The 21,299-nt window shown below is 43.7% G+C and overlaps 1 protein-coding gene across 3 annotated transcripts in view; it reads right to left on the bottom strand.

The window, feature by feature from the left end:
• The window catches only part of LOC132826805 (receptor expression-enhancing protein 1-like), an 85,762-nt gene extending 65,842 nt beyond the window's left edge, over positions 1–19,920 (bottom strand). The window contains exon 1 of one of the 3 annotated variants that reach the window (XM_060843151.1): positions 19,730–19,920. In XM_060843151.1, coding sequence (XP_060699134.1) covers positions 19,730–19,761 — 32 coding nt within the window. In that variant the 5' untranslated portion in view covers positions 19,762–19,920. The remainder of the gene's footprint in view (positions 1–19,729) is intronic. The other 2 variants (XM_060843231.1, XM_060843081.1) reach the window with 2 other exon arrangements.
• Positions 19,921–21,299: the final 1,379 nt, after the last annotated feature.

Genomic DNA, 21,299 nt, shown 5'->3' with positions numbered 1-21,299 from the left:
CAAAGGCTCGGCAATCTTCTCCCTGGCTTCCCAGAGAATCCCAGGATAAATTCCGTTCAGCCCAGGGGACTTGTCTATTTTCACATTTTCCAGAATTGCTAACATCTCCTCCTTGTGGACCTCAATCCCACCTAGTCTAATGGCCTGTATCTCAGTATTCTCCTCGACAACATTGTCTTTTTCCTGTGTGAATACTGACAAAAGATATTTAATAAGAACTTCTCCTACCTCCTCTGACTCCACACACAACTTCCCACTACCATCCTTGATTAGCCCTAATCTTACTCCAGTCATTCTTTTATTCCCAATATACCTGTAAAAAGCCATAGGGTTTTTCTTGATCCTATCTGCCAACGACTTCTCATGTCCCCTCCTGGGTCTTCTTAGCTCTCTCTTTAGCCTTTTCCTGGCTAACTTGTAAGACCCGAGAACTTCCAACTAGGAGCATGCATTGTTTGTGTAATCAATGGAAATTCACAAAGACTCTGATCCAGATTATCAAAGGTTATCCAGATTATCTAGATTATAAACAATGGTTAAGATCAGAGAAAATTAATACTTGTTAACTTTGTTATTTTTGACCCCATACTTTAGTGTATGACTCACTGACCGTGCAGTACAGAAAAGCATTGAGTTCTCCATTCTTCTGTCAATCTTCCTACCTCAATCAAAAACAGATTATTTGGATAGTTGAATCATTTACTATCTATAGAAGCATTTTCTGCACAAATCATGTAATTCATTTGCCCAAAAGCATTTTTGAGAAAAAAATGTGCCTTGAGACAAGCTGAGGGCATAAGAGTTGCTTTTTCTACATGCATTTTACTTCATTATGGTTTAAATAAAGAGTTCTAGGAGAAAGTTACATGGATTTCAACAGTATTACATCAGAACAGAGTTATATCTCAAACGCACAACAAAGTACAGTGGTTCACCTGGGGGCTGCTGACAGGATCTATAGTTGAATAAAACTGCATTAACACTTCCCTCGTTTTAACCTCTATTCCATGAGCAATGAATGCCAAAATTCCATTTACCTTCCTTGGGTCAGGACATACAATTGAGTGAGCAAGCTAACTCTCAGGATATATTTGATTGAAATTGTTATCCAGTGGGCAAGTTTTAAAAAGGAACTGAATGTCTTTCTGTAGAGCTCAGTTGTTAAAGGCAATATGTAACTGGGACATAGAGCTGGATAGTGGAAAACTTTTGCAAAATGTTATTTTTGTCAAGTTTCATGAAGGGGGTCTCTCTGTAAGTTCTAGTGTGCATTCTTGCACTATCGTCCCAAACTCGCCTCATTAATGACCGACTGTCTGGGGCCTGTTCATCTGATTCTCCCTCTCATCATAGCTGGAGGTATCACTACTGATGGTATATCCTGAGATATAGCTGGAACCACATTTAAAAGGTCAAACTCTGTCAATCTGGAACTGCCCTGTCTGCTTCATGCCATTGACCCTGGACGTAGCAGACTAGGGTAATCGGTGCACTGTTTTACATGGAGGCCCTGATAAATGGTGAGTGCAAAAGAGGACAGGGCAAAGAAGGCCAGAGAATGCCAGCCTGGTCTAAGGTTGTCACCTGGGTCAATGTGGTATCAGTTCACTGGAGAAATGAAGCAAGAAGGTCAATCATCATCTCCATTTTGCCTGAAAAATGTGTTGCTGGAAAAGCGCAGCAGGTCAGGCAACATCCAAGGAGCAGGAGAATCGACGTTTCGGGCATAAGCCCTTCTTCAGGAAACTACCCTATATCATACTCCCTCTATCTCAGGTACTCTCTCACCATTTCATGTCTCTTCCGTCACTCGTTCACACCTACCCAATGCCCCCACAACATCAACCCCAACATGGCCTCTAAGCAGTATACTTACTCACTCAAGATACCACCATTCCCCTGACTACACTAGCAATAACTGCTATGCGATTAATTTTCATCCCACTCAATCCCTCCCTCTCTCTCATTCCAGGAGAAAACAATGGGGCAGAAAGTGCTAAGCTGGTTGGTGAGAGTGCCTGACATTTGGCTCCTGACCTCGTACGTGAGGAAACTAACCCATGAACAGACGTATGACCGTATCTATGTCTCAAGACTGATATTGGAGGTTATGCTTGACAGGTCTTCCTGACTTAAGGATATCTCCCTTGACTTGGCTGAAGATTACTCCTAGATTTTGAGACAAGCCCATTTGGGTGAAGTACATGCAGAGTGCTTGTCAATTACACTGCTGACACATGGTGAAGGTGTGAGATTGACATAGCATTGTGCCAAGTCACCACACATCTACCTCCTTGATTGGTCACTGTTGACAGTCATGACAAGCTCACTGGATTCATATCCACACTAGACAAGTCAAAACACAAATACTTTGAACTTGTTAGCTCTGGCTCAGGAGGCAAAGTGACAAAAGGCAAGGCAAGCTAAGGCAAGGCAGAGATTCTGTGAGCATCCAGGTAGGTGGTAAGTGAGTGAACATTAAGAGAGCAAGACAGCAAGCAGCCTGATTCAATCCATAAGCTCGACGCCTGTCCCTGTGTGCAAAGTATATTTGCAACAGAATTCCAAGGTAGTCGCTGGTGCAGCATTAAAATGCAGAAGTGGATTGAAGATGTGGCGTGATGGTTTGGAGAGGATGGCCAGTGTCAGATGCCAATGCCATGGATGGAGGGTACATATGGCGTCTGCCCTTGAAGTGTATCCTGAGAGGTTGATGCTGGGTGTCCAACATGGAGGTGTGTGATATGCTATAGTTGCCAGGTAATCATTCTGACTTCCATGTTGGAAATTCTCAGCATCAAGTATCCATCCAGGGGGTGGTAAAATAAGAGGCTTTTTTTAATGCATTCATGAGATATTGGCGTTGCTGACTATGTCAGCTGATTATTTATTACCTATCCCAAACTGACTTCAGGAAGGTGCTAGCCTCTTGAACTATGCGGTCCATGTGTTTCAACCCATTTAGAACTGAGATGAGGAGAAATCTCCTCACCCAGAGAATGGTGAGCCTGTAGAGTTCTTGATGTGGAGGTGCTGGTGTTGGACTAGGTTGGACAAGATAAAAAATCACATGACACCAAGCTTGTGTTTTCAAATAAACCTACTGGACCATAACCTGGTGTTGTGTAATTTTTGTCCTTGTGGAATTCTCTGCCACAAGAAACAGTTGAGGCCAAAACATTGCATGTTTTCAAGCAGACATTACAAATAATCCTAAGGCTAAAGGGATCAAAGGGTATGAGGGGAAAGAGGGAACAGTGTTGGATGATCAGTTATGATCATGTCAAATGGAGGAGCATGCTGGAAGGCCCAAAAGGCCTATTTCTCCTTCGTGTCTCTCTGTTTCTATGTTGGTAAACCTATAACGCCATTACAAAAAGCATTCTGGGATTTTGATGGTGAGGAACTTGGAGCGGAACTAGCAGGCAGTGATGTTCCCATGTACCTGCTGCCTGTGACCTCCTATAAACAGATTGAGAGTTTGGAAAGTGATATCTAAAGATCTTTGGTGAATTTCTGGAGTGTACCTTGTAGATAGTGCACAATGCAGCTACTGAGCATTGGAGGGAATGTATATTTATAGATGTGGTGCCAATGAAGCAGGCTGCTTTGTCCTGGATGGGTCAAGTTTCTTGCGTGTTGTTGGAGCTGCACTAACCCAGGCAAGAGGGGACTATTCCATCACACTTCTTATGTGCCTTTATAGATGGTGGAAATGCTTTGAGGAATCCACAGGTGAGTTACTTTCTGCAGTATTCCTAGCCTCTGACCTGCTTTTGCTTTGACTATTTATACGGCTAGTCCAGTTCAGTTTCTGGTCTCAAGGATGTTAGTAGTGGGGCATACAGTGATGATATCAGTACATGTAAGATATCAGTACATGTAATGAAGTGAGATTAAGAAACAAAGATAGTAATAACGGAGGATAATCACTGTTAATAGGTGTCTCACTGTTCTTCAGCATGAGTCTTGTCCCAACACCCGGTACTTATTTAGAAAATGCAATTTGATGGCATTGAGAGAGGCCTCACTTGATTTCTCCTGCAATTGTCACAAAATTCTCGACATAGCCCACAATATTTGGTGCTGGGTAGCTTACACCCACAGAAGATCATGGATTAGGTTGATGCACTATAACTGGTTTATCCTCCAAGCTTTCACTACATTTTTGTCTTAATGTCTTCTTATTCACATAGGACCTTAGAAAAAGAAGCACATGAACATGAGAACACAAGAATCAGGAGCAGGAGTAAGCAATTCAGCATCTCAAGCCTGCTCCACTATTCAATATGATCATGGCTGATCCTATCTCAACCTCAACTCCACTTTCCTGCAAACTCCCATAACCTTTCAGTTTGTTACTAATTAAAAATCTGTCTAACTGCTTCTTAAATTTATTCAGAATCCTAGCATCCACTGCAGTTTAAAGTAGTGAATTCCACAGGTTCAAGACCCATTAAGAGAATTAATTCCTCCTCATCTCTGTTTTAAATCTGCCATCCTTTAAACTAAAACTGTGGCCTCTCATCCCAGATTGCCCCACATCAGGCAACATCCTTTTGACGCCCATGTTGTCAATCCCCTTTAACATCTTATATACCTCTTCACATTCTTTTAAATTCTATGGAGTTCAATCTCAACCTCTCTTCAAGCCTTTTGTATTTGGATTTAACCTAGAGAGCATCCTCTAAACTGCCTTCAATGCAATTACATCCATCCTCAAGTCAGGGGACCAAACTGTAGACAATATCCAGGTATGTTCTAACCAATGCCTTGCACAATTGCATCAAAACTTCCCTAGTTTTAATCTCTATTCCATGAGCAATGAATGCCAAAATTCCATTTACCTTCCTTATTATCTGTAGTCCTGCAAGCTTGCTTTCTACTAGTTATGCATAGGTCACTCAGATGCCTCTGTTTTGAAACATCTTGAAGTTTATCCCAATTTAAATAAAAAGTTGCCCTTTTATTCTTCTGACTAAAATAAATAACCTCACATTTATCCACATTGAACTCAGTCTGCCCATTCACCCAATCTATCCACATCCATTTATAAACTTCTTATTGCTCCATTGAAATTTCATTTCCTACCTAGGGAAAGGAGGGAAGACTGCACAGTTTATCAAGCCCATTCAATACAATCATGGCTGATCTTCAGTTTTGACTGCACTTTCCCACTGCCCTCCATATCCCTTTATTCCCAGAGATTCCGGTGTCATTTTTGACTCAATGCCATTCACTGTTGCATGTTATTGCTTCTGTGAAGTATCTTACAATCATGTACTACATTAAGGGTGCTATATAATTGGAGGTTATTGATGTTGCCATGGTTTCCTTCCTAAATTGAAAAGATGTGGCCATCAACAGGCTCTGGGAGGAAAGAATCAGCAAAGCTAACTTCCGCAGAGCTGAGAGTCAGATTGACACCATAACCTTATTGTAGCACAGTAGGTTTGACTGTGCCTATCAGAAACCACACTGATATGGTTTCACAGTGAGACCCAGGAACTCCTCAGCCCTGCCTTCTGGACATGTTAAAATTTAAGTGCAGATGGAAGATTCACCCTTCTCACACCCAGCCACCCCAATCAGATTTCCTGTCCTCTCTACTGAGGCAACATTCAGCTGAGTCTCCCCTTAATTTAATAGACATTATGTTGACTACTTCCAGAATTACATCCAGGGCTGAGTGGGAATTATTCATCCTTGAAGTCCATTCACAGAGCAAGACTCGATCTAAGCATTGTGAAAGCCATTGCGTCAACCTTTTGAACCTAATTTCTCCTTCATTACCAGTATTGTTCTTAAACATTATAAATTAAACACTTGAGCTAAAAGCCCACAATAAATGAAATAATAGATCCAAGAAACCAAATTCAGTGGGCATTGAACATGTCTGGCTTAAACATCTCTAAATTACACAGAACACTGACATTTTATTCTTTGCATTTCTCCTTGTGTCTCTGCATTATATTTGGCTGCGTAAGCAGACTGAAATCCTATTCAAAATCAATGTTCTGTGTAACACAGAGACTCATTGTAAAGCAAAAACTATCAGTAAATGACCTAAGGCAGGCATCCCAACAGCAAAGCATTATGCAGTGATGCAAACAGGAAAGGAAACATTACATATGACACACGACAGAAACAGTTGTCTGCACATCCAACAATCTCATCTAATCCAAGTAGACTGGACAGTTCATAACACAACTGTTACTTTGAGGAATACATGTAATTTTCTAGTTGTTTGAGACTTTTTTTAACATGCACCTTTTAACTTCCAGAGTTCTGTTCAATTCCTGCCAGAATTCCCTTATATAGAGTTTCCCAAGTACATTAAAATAAATGTAGGTAGGCCTACATAGACCTCTCCATTATCAGTGAAATGCTGGTGTGTCCAACCTCGAATGGGTTAAAGAGGTATGGATCCCAAATAATACTTCTGAATGATCTCCAATTGCTTTTCAGAGTTGTCAGATTACGAAGGAATCAGAAGGAAATGTACTTTATCATCTATGTGACATTTATCCTGTATAGTCCTTTATAATCACAACCTATACCTTGGAGAAAATGTATTTATGCAACCAATATGTTAAATCTGAATCACAGTCATACAGCATGGAAACTGACCCTTTAGTCCAACTAGTCCATGCCAATCATGTTCTCAAACTGAACTAGTCCCATTTGCCTGCGTTTGGCAAACCTTTTCTATTTATGTACTTATCCAAATATCTTTTAAGTGATTGCACCACTTCTCCTGGCTGTTCATTCCACATAAGAAACACTCTGTGTAAAAAGGTTGTACCACATATCCTTTTTTAAAACATTCTCCTCTCACCTTAAAAATATGCCCCCTAGTTTTGAATTTACCCACCCTAGGGAAAAGACATTGGCTATTCACATTATATACGCCCCTTATGATTTTGTAAACCTCTATAAGATCACCCCTCAACCTCCTATGCTCCAGTTAAAAATATCCCAGCCTATCCAGTAGATCTAACTCAAGCATTCCATTCTCAGAGCAACGGAACTGTACACTTTACTCCAGAAGAGGTCTCACCAATGGCCTGTGCAACACGACATCCTAACTCCTATACACAAAGGCATCAGTAATGAACACAAGCATACTAAATGCCTCCTTATCCATCCTGTCTATATATGAAACAAATTTCAAAGAACTGTGTACCTGAATCCTTAGGTCTCTCTGTTCTACAACATTACAGAGGGCCCTATCATTAACTGTAGAGTGAAATGATTTTGCTTTAATTTTGTTTTCTGATGGATACTTACACTTGGAAGAATGGAACAGTTATGAGAGGATTAATTATCCTTATCACTGATATGATGAACTTTTTTATGTGGACATTATGGCCTTTCTGAGAGTTTCCACTCTCCTTTTGTAAACCACAAGGAATGCTATGTGCTTTCCAGCTTGGGATATGCCAGTTTGTTTCATGGACTGGATTTCCATTTTTGTTCTTGTCAGTACTTCCCACTTGTTCCCTGAAGTTATGTTATTGGATCCTGCATTACTATGGTATTTCCCAAATTAAATAATTTATAGGGTGGTGGTGGAGGGTTGTTTTTCAGACTGAAGGCCTGTGACCAGTAGAGTGCCACAAAGATCGTTGCTGGGCCCTCTACTTTTTGTCATTTACATAAATGATTTGGATGCGAGCATAAGAGGTACAGTTAGTAAGTTTGCAGATGACACCAAAATTGAAGGTGTAGTGGACAGTGAACAGGGTTACCTCAGATTACAACAGGATCTTGACCATATGGGCCAATGGGCTGAGAAGTGGCAGATGGAGTTTAATTCAGATAAATGTGAGTTGCTGCATTTTGGGAAAGCAAATCTTAGCAGGACTTATACACTTAATGGTAAGGTCCTTGGGAGTGTTGCTGAACAAAGAGACCTTGGAGTGTAGGTTCATAGCTCCTTGAAAGTGTAGTTGCAGGTAGATAGGATAGTGAAGAAGGCATTTGGTATGCTTTCCTTTATTGGTCAGAGTATTGAGTACAGGAGTTGGGAGGTCATGTTGTGGCTGTACAGGACATTGGTTAGGCCACTGTTGGAATATTGCATGCAATTCTGGTCTCCTTCCTATCGGAAAGATGTTGTGAAACTTGAAAGGGTTCTGGCAAGATTTACAAGGATGTTGCCAAGGTTGGAGGATCTGAGCTGTAGGGAGAGGCTAAACAGGCTGGGGCTGTCTTCCCTGCAGCGTCGGAGGCTGAGGAGTGACCTTATAGAGGTTTACAAAATTATGAGGGGCATGGTTAGGATAAATAGGCAAAGTCTTTTCCCTGGGGTTGGGGAGTCCAGAACTAGAGGGCATAGGTTTAGGGTGAGAGGGGAAAGATATAAAAGAGACCTAAGGGGCAACATTTTCACGAAGAGGGTGGTACGTGTATGGAATGAGCTGCCAGAGGCTGTGGTGGAGGCTGGTACAATTGCAACATTTAAGAGACATTTGGATGGGTATATGAATAGGAAGGGTTTGGAGGGATATGGGCCGGGTGCTGGCAGGTGGGACTAGTTTGGGTTGGGATATCTGGTCGGCATGGACGGGTTGGACCGAAGTGTCTGTTTCCACGTTGTACATCTCTATGACTCTCTATGACTTTGCTAAAAGGTGAAATGTTGATGAAACATTTCATCTTGCACTCATCAAGACCAACATAAGTTGCTAAATTGCAAATGAATACAACAAACTGTACTATGGAAAATTTGATGATTGGTTGGTGAGTCTCAGCAGATTGGAAAACCACAAATATCAACAGTTGGAATAAAATCCCTACTGTGTGGAAACAGGCCATTGGTCCCAACAAGTCTACACAAAGTCACCCCCCTACCCTATAATCCTGCATTTCCCATGGCTAATCAACCTAACCTACACATCCCTGGACAGTATGGGCAATTTAGCATGGCTATTCCAGCTAAACTGAACATTTTTAGACTGTGGGAGGAAACCAGAGCACCCATAAGAAGTCTGTGCAGATACATGGAGAATGTGCAAACTCCACACAGAAAACCATACAAGACTGGAATTGAACGCAGGTCCCTGGCGTTTTGAAGATGGCTGTTGTAACCCACTTGTTCAAGAAAGGATCAAGACAAAAGATGGAAAATTATAGGCCAATTAACCTAACCTCGGTTGTTGGTAAAATTCTAGAATCCATCATTAAGGATCAGGTTTCTAATTTCTTGGAAGAGCAGAGTCTGATTAGAACAAGTCAACATGGATTTAGTAAGGGGAGGTCATGCCTGACAAACCTGTTGGAATTCTTTAAAGAAGTGACAAGTAGGTTAGACCAGGGAAACTCAGTGGATGTGGTCTATCTAGACTTCCAAAAGGCCTTTGATAAGGTGCCACACGGGAGGCTGCTGAGCAAGGTGAGGGCCCATGGTGTTCGAGGTGAGCTACTGGGATGGATTGAGGATTGGCTGTCTGACAGAAGGCAGAGAGTTGGGATAAAAGGTTCTTTTTCAGAATGGCAGCCAGTGACAAGCGGTGTCCCGCAGGGTTTAGAGTTGGGGCCACAGCTGTTCGCATTATATATTAATGATCTGGATGAAGGGACTCAGGGCATTCTAGTGAGGTTTGCTGATGATACGAAGTTAGGTGGACAAGCAGGTAGTACTGAGGAAGTGGGGAGGCTGCAGAAGGATCTAGACAGTTTGGGAGAGTGGTCCAGGAAATAGCTGATGGAATTCAACGTGAGCAAATGCAAGGTCTTGCACTTTGGAAAAAAGAATAAAAGCATAGACAACTTTCTAAACAGTGAGAAAATTCGTAAAGCCAAAGTACAATGGGATCTGGGAGTGCTAGTCGAGGATTCTCTAAAGGTAAACATGCAGGTTGAGTCCGTGATTAAGAAAGCAAATGCAATGTTGTCACTTATCTCAAGAGGGTTGGAATACAATAGCACCGTTGTGCTACTGAGACTTGATAAAGCTCTGGTTAGGCCCCAGTCCAGTTTTGGTCCCCACACCTCAGGAAGGACATACTGGCACTGAATGTGTCCAGCGGAGATTCACACGGATGATCCCTGGAATGGTTGGTCTAACATACGTGGAACGGCTGAGAATCCTGGGATTGTATTCGTTGGAGTTTAGAAGATTGAGGGGAGACTTAATAGAAACTTACAAGATAATACATGGCTTGGAAAGGGTGGACACTGGGAAATTGTTTCCGTTAGGCAAAGAGACTAGGACCCGTGGACACAGCCTTAAAATTAGAGGGGGTCAATTCAGAACAGAAATGCGGAGACATTTCTTCAGCCAGAGAGTGGTGGGCGTGTGGAACTCATTGCCGCAGAGTGCAGTGGAGGCCGGGACACTAAATGTCTTCAAGGCAGAGATTGATAGATTCTTGATGTCTCGAGGAATTAAGGGCTACGGGGAGAATGCGGGTAAGTGGAGTTGAAATGCCCATCAGCCATGATTGAATGGCGGAGTGGACTCGTTGGGCCGAATGGCCTTACTTCCACTCCTATGTCTTATGGTCTTATGGAGAACCCACATCTTCAGTAATATTGCCAGAACCCACAGCCTTTGCAGTATTCAACTTTTTTTTTAATGACAGGGAGTGAATCAAATTAGGTGAAGACTGGCATCTGTAATGCCACAATTCTGGAGGAGGCTGACATGACACTTCTGCCTGAAAATTGCTCTGAGTGCTTCAGCCTTACCTTTTGCACTGATATTCTGGGCTCTTCCATCATTAAGTATGGGGATTTTGTTGAGCTTCCTCCTTGTGAGTTGTTTAATTGTCTCCACCCATTTAAAACTGGATGTGGCAGGACTGCGGAGCTTAGATCTGATCAGTTGATTGTGGGATCGTTTAACTCTGTCTATCCTATGTTGCTTATGCTGTTCAGTCTAAAAGACATTAGTGAGCTGGATTTCTTTTCTGACAATGAATTCACAGTTATCAGAAGATTCTTAATTCCAGACTTTTTTTTATCAAATTCAAATTACACCATCTGCATTTGCAGAATTTGACCCGAGGTCCCCAGAACATGAACTGAGTTTCTGGATTGATAATCTAGTGACAATAATGCCATGGTAGCACTGTGGTGTTGTCCCTGACTCCATAGCCAGAGACACTCCTTCTGTATCTACATTGTCCAGTTCTTTAAGGATGTTATAATTTCTATGATTTTGTCTCTTATTCTTCGAAACAGAATTCCTGCAGTGTGGAAGCAGGCCATTTGGCCCATACTGACCCTCCAATTAGCATTCTACCCAGACTCTATAACCCTGCATTCCCCATAACTAATCCGCCTGTTCATCTTTGGACTATAGGAGGAAGCCGGAGCACCTGAAGGAAATCCATGCAGACACGTGGAGAATGTACAAACTCCACACAGAAAGTTATCTGGGGGTAGAATTGAACCTAGGTCCCTGGCACAGTGAGCAGCACTATGCCACCCAACTCCAGAGAATACAGGGCAAAAGTGAGGACTGTAGATGCTGGAAACCAGAGTTTAGATCAGAGTGGTGCTGGAAAAGCACAACAGGTCAGGCACTGTCCGAGGAGCAAGAAAATCGATGTTTCGGGCAAAAGCCCTTCATCCTGATTTTGCCGAAACGTCAATTTTCCTGCTCCTTGGATGCTGCCTGACCTGCTGTGCTTTTCCAGCACCACTCTAATCTAAACTCTAGAGAATACAGACCCATCTTCCAGCTAGTGTGTGCAGTTCCCACCTCTTCCCTTTCTCATAGCTCATTTTGAGTTCAGCTCTTCAAACTTTCTAGTGGACGATAAAAGGATATCATTGGTTGCGTTTGATGAATTAAGAAACAGTCTTTTTCATTAATTAATTAGCTTTTACTTATCATTCATATTTGAATCTAACTAGACCATCACTCGAGTTTACGGATGGTCAGTAGTAGAGATGGGATTGGAGGAAAGAAAGGAGTAAGATAGAAAGACAGGCACTTGGATAACACCTATATTTTGGGTTATATTTTAGTGTACTAGAAGAGAGATTATATGAAAAATTCTGTGATGTGTTAGATGATGTTTTCCAGTTAAATATTAAATATTACTTACCTTAAATGTATTATTTACAATTATAAATTCCTGCCTTACTTAGCCTAATGTTTTCTGACTGTTTTTTTAAAATGTTAGTTCCCTGTCAGATCTTTGAGCCCTTTGAGTTATGTCAGGGTATAATAGTGCTTATGTTGTTGAATTAACATCCTGGCAATGTGAATTCAGAATCCCTCCACAGCAGCTGGGTAAATTTAACTCAAATTAATTAAATAATTTAGGAATTAAAAACTAACATAATGCTGATTATGAAACTAGCAGATTACCATTAAACATTCTATTGGCTAATGCTGTTCGGAAATAAATGTCCCCAGTTTTGACCCGGTCAAGTCTATATTGGAATATTGAGTTCAATTCTGGTCTCTCTGCTACAGGAAAGAGGTTGTTAAATTTGAAAAAGTGCAGAAAAGATTACCAGGACGTTTATAGAGTTGGAGGGTTTGAGCTATAGGGAGTGGCTGAATAAATGGGGCAACTTTTCCTGGACCACTGGAGGCAGAGGTTTATAAGGTTTATAAAATCATGAAGGCTATGGATAGGGCGAATAGCCAAGGCCTTTTTCCCAGGGTATGGGAGTCTAAAACAAGAGAGCAAAGGTGAGAGGGGAGAGGGGAGAGATACAAAGGGACGTAAGGGGCAACTTTTTCATGCCGAGTTGTGCATGTATGAAATGAGCTGCCAGAGATGGTGGTGGTGGAGACCAGTACAATTACAACATTTAAAAGGTATCTGGATGGGTATGAATAGGAAGGGTTTAGAGGGATGAGGGCCAAGTGCTGGCAAATTGGACTAGATTGATTAAGGATATCTGGTCGGCATGGACGAGTTGGACTGAAGGGTCTGTTTCTGTGTTATATGACTCTATGATTCTATACGTGAGTCTAACCCTGCAGCAGTGTGGCTGAAGTTTAAAACTTCCTTTTGAAATTATCCAGGAAGCTATTGAGTTATAATCAAGTAGGTTGCTCCCAATAACCTCTCAAGGACAACGAGGGATAGACAATCATACCCATATCCTGTAATGGATTAAATAAAACCCATAAAATAATTTATCTCACCTGCCTATTACTGCCTTATCCCTACCCTCCAAGTCTTTGAATAGTTACTTTCCATTTTTAATTCTATTTTAAAGAAAGATGCATTGGATATTGTTTCAAATGGTGAGAATCTAGAAACTGTGAAGTAGCAAAGCAATTTGTCAATGAGTATAAAACATTAATATCAACTGGACAAACCACACAAAAAAATAACAAAAGGGCTAATGAAATATTCACTTAAATCTCAAGGAGTCTTGAATACAGTAGGATGGAAATGTTACTTCATTTGCATTTTGCTTGGGTCAGACCTATTTGTGTTCAGCTTTAGACAATGCACCTGAGAGAAGATGTAATTGCCTTCGTGAGGCTGCAATAGAGGTTCACTAAAATGACACTCGGGCCTGGGGGTCAGTTAGTTCAGTTGGCTGGATGGCTGGTTTGTGATGCAGAATGACGTCAACCAAATGGGTTTAATTCCTGTACCAGCTAAGGTTACCAAGAAGTCCCAACCTTCTCAACTTTGCCTGTGGTGTGGTGACCCTCAGGTTAAATTGACCATTAGTCATCTCTCTCGAATGAGAGAGCAGTCCTATGGGACTATGGCAACTTTACCTTCTGGGGCTTACAAGGTTAGATTAGGAGAAAGGTTTGCATAGATTAACACTCTGACTGGCACTTTCAGTGCAAGAGGTTGCTTGATTTGAAGGAGGTACTTAAAATGTTAAAAGTATTTGATAAGATAGATACCGAGAGACTCTTGCTTTTGGCAGGGAACCAAGAATAAAAGGGAACTAATCTTCAGGAGTGAAATCAGATAGCACATTTTCATTCAATAGTATTCTATGCCAAAAGCCAGTGGATGCTGGGACAGTTGATAATTTCAATTTGCAAGAGACTTTTCTCTTAGCTAAAATTACTTGAGGATACGGATCGATGATAGGAAAATGGAATTGAGATAAGACCTAACAGGATAGTGGGATGGGGTCAGGGAAAGTACTCTGAGGTTCAGTGGTTTAGCGGTTTCAGATTAATAAAGATTGGTCATGCTCAGGATAAATCTACAGTTCACCAGCAGTTGAAGGCAGTTGCAGATAAGGCTGTTCTCCTGGATGACAGATTATTGACGACCTCCAGTTTTTCATCCTGTGAGTACGGTCACACACACACACTGGGACACTATGATGATCAACTACTGGAGCCCACCAGTACTGATAGATTTCAAGGGTTCAGACCCTCTGTGCTGATCCTCCCCTATACCTTTATTAGCTGCAGAGGGAGGGAAATATGAGGAATAGAATAACTGGTTTACGGTGTCCAGTTGACCTTTAAGCACTCTTACTAGACTTGAGGTGGAGTGAGTGAACACTAAAACAAGAGCCTCATGAGAAAGCAGCATTGTCATAGTGAAAGGTCCTCCATAATTTTTAATCTGAATATCCTGATCCTCTGCTCTCTGGATGCACACACGCACAGGATTGTGGCCAGCTCTTGTAATGTATTTGGTATTCATGTCTACTGTCACCAACAGACAATCAATAAACTTAGTCTAGCTGTGACTTTCCTTCCTGAAAGAAAACCTTATTCTCACACCCACCAAACACTGTCAGCACACCCCATCCCAGTCTCACCTCTAGTCTTTAGAGTCAGAATATACCCAAAAGAATAGTTCTTTTTATTTTTATTCAGGATGGGGCCCTTTCTTTGGATGATGGATTGGCTCTGTGAATAAGGACTGCAAGGGCAGCATGAACTCTGAATCAGCAGAAATCGCCAGATGGTGCTGGAAAAATCAGTTGGTGACTGAAACCGAACGAATGTCCCATTCTTCAATCTCACGCCCTTCCTTTGTGTGAACAAAGCATGCAAGTGAAATTTGCTCCCACAATTTTAAAAACTCTTTTCATATCGTGCTACAGTTTGCTTCCAAACACTTCCCCCGAGTGCGTGCACAGCTACACTCAATGGTGTAAGTCATGGCATATATGCATTGTGTACAATGCAGAACCGTAAAGCTTTACAACATGAAAAATAAATCACTCTGTTTTTATTGGGGAAAGTTGCTGCAGTTTAGGTCATGAGTTTACTTTTTGCTGCAGTTCCTGGGGACTCTTTAAAAAAAACTCTATAAATAAACTTTCTTTTTGCCTTTCAGCTGCTTTGTTTGTTGTGCGTTCTGCCCTGATCTGCAATTCACCAACTGGCAGAATTGTCAATAAACAGTCTGCACAAGGCATAATCATTCAGATCATCTCAGTAATGGGTCTGTACACTCTGAGGCAGCTGCAGTAATTAATCCCATACACATTTTACTTCTTGCTCAAATATTTTTCCTCTTCCTGTTTAAATGCTGTCTGTGGGTAATGAACATATATTATTGAGTGGCTAGAGCTGAAGACTACACTGAAATTAATGCCCAATATGGAGAGTTTCTCTAAACCTGATATGCAATGGCCTAGTTTATTTATGCTGAATCAGAACCTGCAGGGTGTGTCTGCGGGTCTCTGTCAGGGCCTGGTGGGTTTAGGCTGCGTCAGGGTCCTATGTGTTTAAGCCATGTGAAGGCATGGTATATTTAGGCTTTATATCAAGGCCCTTACGCACTTTGGCTGTGTCAGGGCCTGGTGGGTTTAAGCCATGTAAAGGCATGGTATATTTAGGCTTTATATCAAGGCCCTTACGCATTTAGGCTGTGTCAGGACCTGGTATTTTTAAGCTGTGGAAAAGTCTGGTATATTTAAGCTTTATATCAAGACCTTTATGTATTTAGGCTATGTCAAGGCCTGGTGTGTTTCAACTATGTCAGGACCTGGTGTTTTTAAGCTGTGGAAAGGCCTGGTACATTTCAGCTTTACATCAAGGCCCTTATGTGTTTAGGCTGTGTCAGGGCTTGGTGTGTTTAAGCTGTGTCAAGGCCTAGTGTGTTTAGGCTGTGTTAAGGACTGGGTTGTTTGAGTAGACCTGTGAAAGGACCTGGTTTGTTTGGGCGAAGGCGGGTGTGTGGCATGACCTTTTCTTTATTTGGATCAGGCCAACAAGTTTTTTCTTTAAGAAATGGTAATGTTCCTTGAAATGGCAGAGTTATCTTGTTTGAATGTCAGATTCTATTCATAGTACAAAATAATAGTTGTGAGAATGTGAAATACTACAAAGAAGTGTTAGAAACGCTGAGGAGGAGTGTGGTGATTAGACATCATCTGAGAGGTCAATAATGGTCTTTGGTTCTGGATCAGTGGTGCTGGAAGAGCAAAGCAGTTCAGGCAGCATCCAACGAGCAGCAAAATCGACGTTTCGGGCAAAAGCCCTTCATCAGGAATAAAGGCAGTGAGTGTGAAGCGTGGAGAGATAAGCTAAGGCAGGGTGGGGGTGGGGAGAAAATAGCATAGAGTACAATAGGTGAGTGGGGGAGGGGATGAAGGTGATTGGTCAGGGAGGAGAGGATGGAGTGGATAGGTGGAAAAGGAGATAGGCAGGTAGGACAAGTCCAGACAAGTCATAGGGACAGTGCTGAGCTGCAAGTTTGGAACTCGGGTGACGTGGGGGAAGGGGAAATGAAGAAACTGTTGAAGTCCACATTGATGCCCTGGGGTTGAAGTGTTCCAAGGCGGAAGATGAGACGTTCTTCCTCCAGGCGTCTGGTGGTGAGGGAGCGACGGTGAAGGAGGCCCAGGACCTCCAAGTCCTCGGCAGAGTGGGAGGGGAAGTTGAAATGTTGGTGTGGTTGATTGGTGTGGGCATGTTCCCTAAAGCGCTCTGCTAGGAGGTGCCCAGTCTCCCCAATGTAGAGGAGACCACATCGGTAGCAACGGATACAATAAATGATATTCGTGGATGTGCAGGTAAAACTTTGATGGATGTGGAAGGCTCCTTTAGGGCCTTGGATAGAGGTGAGGGAGGAGGTGTGGGCGCAGGTTTTACAGTTCCTGCGGTGGCAGGGGAAAGTGCCAGGATGGGAGGGTGTGTTGTAGGGGGGTGTGGACCTGACCAGGTAGTCACAGAGGGAACAGTCTTTGCGGAAGGCAGAAAAGGTTGGGGAGGGGTGGGGTGGCGGGGTCTCTTTGGAGGTGGCGGAAATGTCGGCGGATGATTTGGTTTATGCAAAGGTTGGTAGGGTGGAAGGTGAGCACCAGGGGCATTCTGTCCTTGTTACAGTTGGAGGGGTGGGGTCTGAGGGTGGAGGTGCGGGATGTGGACGAGATGCGTTGGAGGGCATCTTTAACCACGTGGGAAGGGAAATTGCGATCTCTAAAGAAGGAGGCCATCTGGTGTTCTCCCGGGAGCAGATACGGCGGAGGCGGAGGAATTGGGAATACGGGATGGCATTTTTGCAAGAGGTAGGGTAGGAAGAGGTGTAATCCAGGTAGCTGTGGGAGTCGGTGGGTTGATCCACAAGCCTCTCCATCTCCATTAATGACGACCGACTTGACACTGACATTTTCTATAAACCCACCGACACCCACCGACGCCCCTGGTGCTCACCTTCCACTCTACAAATCTTCGCATAAACCAAATCATCCGCCGACATTTCCGCCACCTCCAAAAAGACCCCACCACCAGGGATATATTTCTCTCCCCACCCTTTTCTGCCTTCCACAAAGACCATTCCCTCCGTGATTACCTGGTCAGGTCCACGCCCCCCTGCAACCCACCCTCCCATCCTGGTACTTTGCCCTGCCACTGCAGGAACTGTAAAACCTGTGCCCACACCTCCTCCCTCACCTCTATTCAAGCCCTAAAGGAGCCTTCCACATCCATCAAAGTTTTACCTGCACATCCACTAATATCATTTATTGTATCTGTTGCTCCCGATGTGGTCTCCTCTACATTGGGGAGACTGGACGCCTCCTAGCAGAGCGCTTTGGGGAACATCTCCGGGACATCCGCACCAATTAACCACATCAACATTTCAACTCCCCCTCCCACTCTGCCGAGGACATGGAAGTCCTGGGCCTCCTTCACCGCTGCTCCCTCACCACCAGACGCCTGGAGGAAGAACGCCTCATCTTATGCCTCGGAACACTTCAACCTCAGGTCATCAATGTGGACTTCAACAGTTTCCTCATTTCGCCTTCTCCCATCTCACCCTAGTTCCAAACTTCCAGCTCAGCACTGTCCCCATGACTTGTCCAGACTTGTCCTGCCTGCCTAGCTCCTTTTTCACCTATCCTCTCCTCCCTCTCCTCCCTGACCTTCATCCTCTCCCCCACTCACCCATTTTACTCTATGCTACTTTCTCCCCACCCCCACCCTCCTCTAGCTTATCTCTCCACGCTTCAGCCTTTATTCCTGATGAAGAGCTTTTGCCCGAAACGTCGATTTCGCTGCTCCTTGGATGCTGCCTGAACTGCTGTGCTCTTCCAGCACCACTGATCCAGAATCTGGTTTCCAGCATCTGCAGTCATTGTTTTTACCTCAATGGTCTTTGGTAACAACTCTGTATGCCATTTGGGAATGTATTTTTTCCCCCATTGCTTTGGACACAGCAATCTATAATTCTGTTTGTTCAGTGAAAGTGTTTATAACGAATGCTCCCTTTGTCAATACCTCATGCAGCTTGTTACTGCCCTTTGGCAGAAATAGAAAACGTATTATATTTTTAAAAGCCAGGCTAGCCAGCTCAGCTATCCCTCAGTAATCATTCCAATTAGATCACTTTCACTATCTGCATCGGGCTCGATTTATTGCACCGGCTGCGTTTCGCACGTTTGCAAAACTGAGAACAAAAGACCTAAAACCTCCCTTTGACACACACACACACACACAGCATTCAGTGCTGACTGGTGGAGGTTAGAAGTGGGTAGATTTCACCCAGTCTCGTTGTCGGGGGAGAGGGGAACAGAATCGCTTTTAAAAAAAAGATAAATAACAAAAAGGTGTGATCCCTTTCTCTTTCTCCCCGCGCCCTTCTCCGACCTCGTGCATTAGGCACTAGTTAAATGCAAGCCCCCCCCCCCCCCACCCTCTGTAAACAGCCCGATCCTACACTCCGGTGAAACGCGATCGCTGTCAGGCACTTGACCCGGACCGTTTTAGGCACCGACGGAGACGGTACAGTGACCTGGGATCAGCACGCTGTCCCCAGGCGAGCCAGGAATCTGAGGGGGAGGGTTTCACTTTCATCTCCCGCAGCCTCCAACAAGCCCACGGAGATAGAGAGACAGAAAATAAAAAAATAAATAAATAACCCCCCCCCCCCCCCAGATCGAGCCCAGGACTAGCCAGAAATCTCAGAGCTGCTCACTTAAGGACGACTTGCCCTCTGCTGACAGCCCCGGCCCCGGGATAGATCAACCCTACCCATTCAAGGCAACAATTACTCTGCAGGATTCATTTTAGGCTGATGTTAACCTGCTTTTCCAATCACCCTGGTTAAAAAAAAATACTGGACACATTCCCAAATCACACAAAGGATCTCTCCCTTGTTTTGACGGTGTGCAGGCAGAGGGAGGATATTTCAGCCTGAGCTACAGTATTCCAAATAGGAGCGTTTACCTCCGCCAGCACGTTTCATACAACCAGAAGGATTATTGCAATCTCGCTATCTACCATTTACAGGGCGACAAGAGATAAGCGCTAAAACATACGTGTGTACACATTTGATGAAAAAAAATTTGCAAATCCTGCAATACTCACACGACTAATCTAGAGATGATCCATGAGACCATGGCGGTTGGAAGGGGCTTGTTTGTCTGAGAAACGAGGGAGGAGTTTACACTCTAACGAAACCAGCGTTAGACCATTCGCCTGTTTCGTCAGAGCTACTGTCAAGTCCAAGTGTCGAGAGAAAGGGTAAATAAAAGAAGGAGCGATGCTCGCGGTCTCACATTACCTATCCCCGTGCACAGGGCATTGAGGGGGAGAAAGGTTTCCCCTCCGTGTGTCACAGTCAGGGGTCACTCTGTCTGGTCACTGAACAGGCTCCCTGTGACCCCGGTGCACACCCCTCGAGGATCCCTGTCAGAGGGGAATGAACTGATACATATTCCACCCTAGGCACATCCAGCGGGATTAAGATGGAGCAAATCATGAAGTGATTGACACTACAAGCAATATTATTGTGCTCCTCCCTGTGTATGACATCTAGTCTATTTAAGTTTCCCAGAGGACTGCAGTTGGAGTCCATGGTACTTGCCTCCAGAGCTCATTATTTACAGTTTAGTCTACACACACATTTTCTCAAGGTCCTGTTAGAGTTTCTACTGCCTGACCCCTCCCTCTACATAATTACACCGTTACATCATTATGGTACATGCTGATGACAGTACTCTTATGTATCTCAAGATAGTAGTCATAGAGTCATGTAGAACATAAATATGCCCTTCAGCCCATCATGTCTTTGCCAAACAACAAACACTGAACTGCACTAATCCCATTCACTTGCATGTGGCTCATAGCCTATTATGCCCTGGTATTTCAAATACTCATCCAGATGCTTCTTCAATGTTGCAAGATTAACTGACTCAACACCTTTTCAGGCTGCACATTCCCTATTTCTACCACCCAGAAAAATCGTTGCCTCAGATTCCTTCTAACCCACTTGCTCCTCACCTTAAACCTATGTTGGCTGTGAGGAAGAGATTCTCAAAATCTACTCTGTCCAGCCCTGGCATACCTCAATCAGAGCCAAAGAGTATGGTGCTGGAAAAGCACAGCCAGTCAGGCAGCTTCCGAGGAGCAGGAAAATCAACATTTCAAGCAGAAGCTCTTTATCAGGAATGAGAGGGTGACCCAAGGGAGCTGAGAGATAAATGGGAGAGGGTAGGGCTGGGGGAAAGTAGCTGAGAATGCAATAGGTAGATGAAGGTCAGGGTGAAGGTGATAGATTGGAGAGGAGGGTGGAGCAGACATGTGGAAAGCAAGATGGGCAGGTAGGACAGGTCAAGAGGGTGGTGCTGAGTTGAAAGTTTGGATCTGGGATGAGGTGGGGGGGAAGGGAAATGAGGAAACTGGTGAAATTCACATTGATCCTGTGTGGTTGGAGGGTCCCAACGAGGAAGATGAGGCGTTCATCCTCCAGGCATCGGGTGGTAAGGATTTGGCGATGGAGGAGGCCCAGGCCTCGAATATCCTTGGGGGAGTGGGAGGGGGAGTTAAAGTGTTCAGCCATGCGGCGGTGGGTTTGTTTCGTGCATGTGTCCCGGAAATGTTCTCTGAAGCGTTCCACAAGTAGGCATCCTGTCTCCCCAGTGTAGAGGAGACCACA

Source organism: Hemiscyllium ocellatum, chromosome 1 (genome assembly GCF_020745735.1).
Source record: "Hemiscyllium ocellatum isolate sHemOce1 chromosome 1, sHemOce1.pat.X.cur, whole genome shotgun sequence".
NCBI lineage: Eukaryota > Metazoa > Chordata > Chondrichthyes > Orectolobiformes > Hemiscylliidae > Hemiscyllium > Hemiscyllium ocellatum.
Note: the sequence above shows the minus strand (reverse complement) of the source record. Positions and strands in the feature narration are given on the sequence as shown.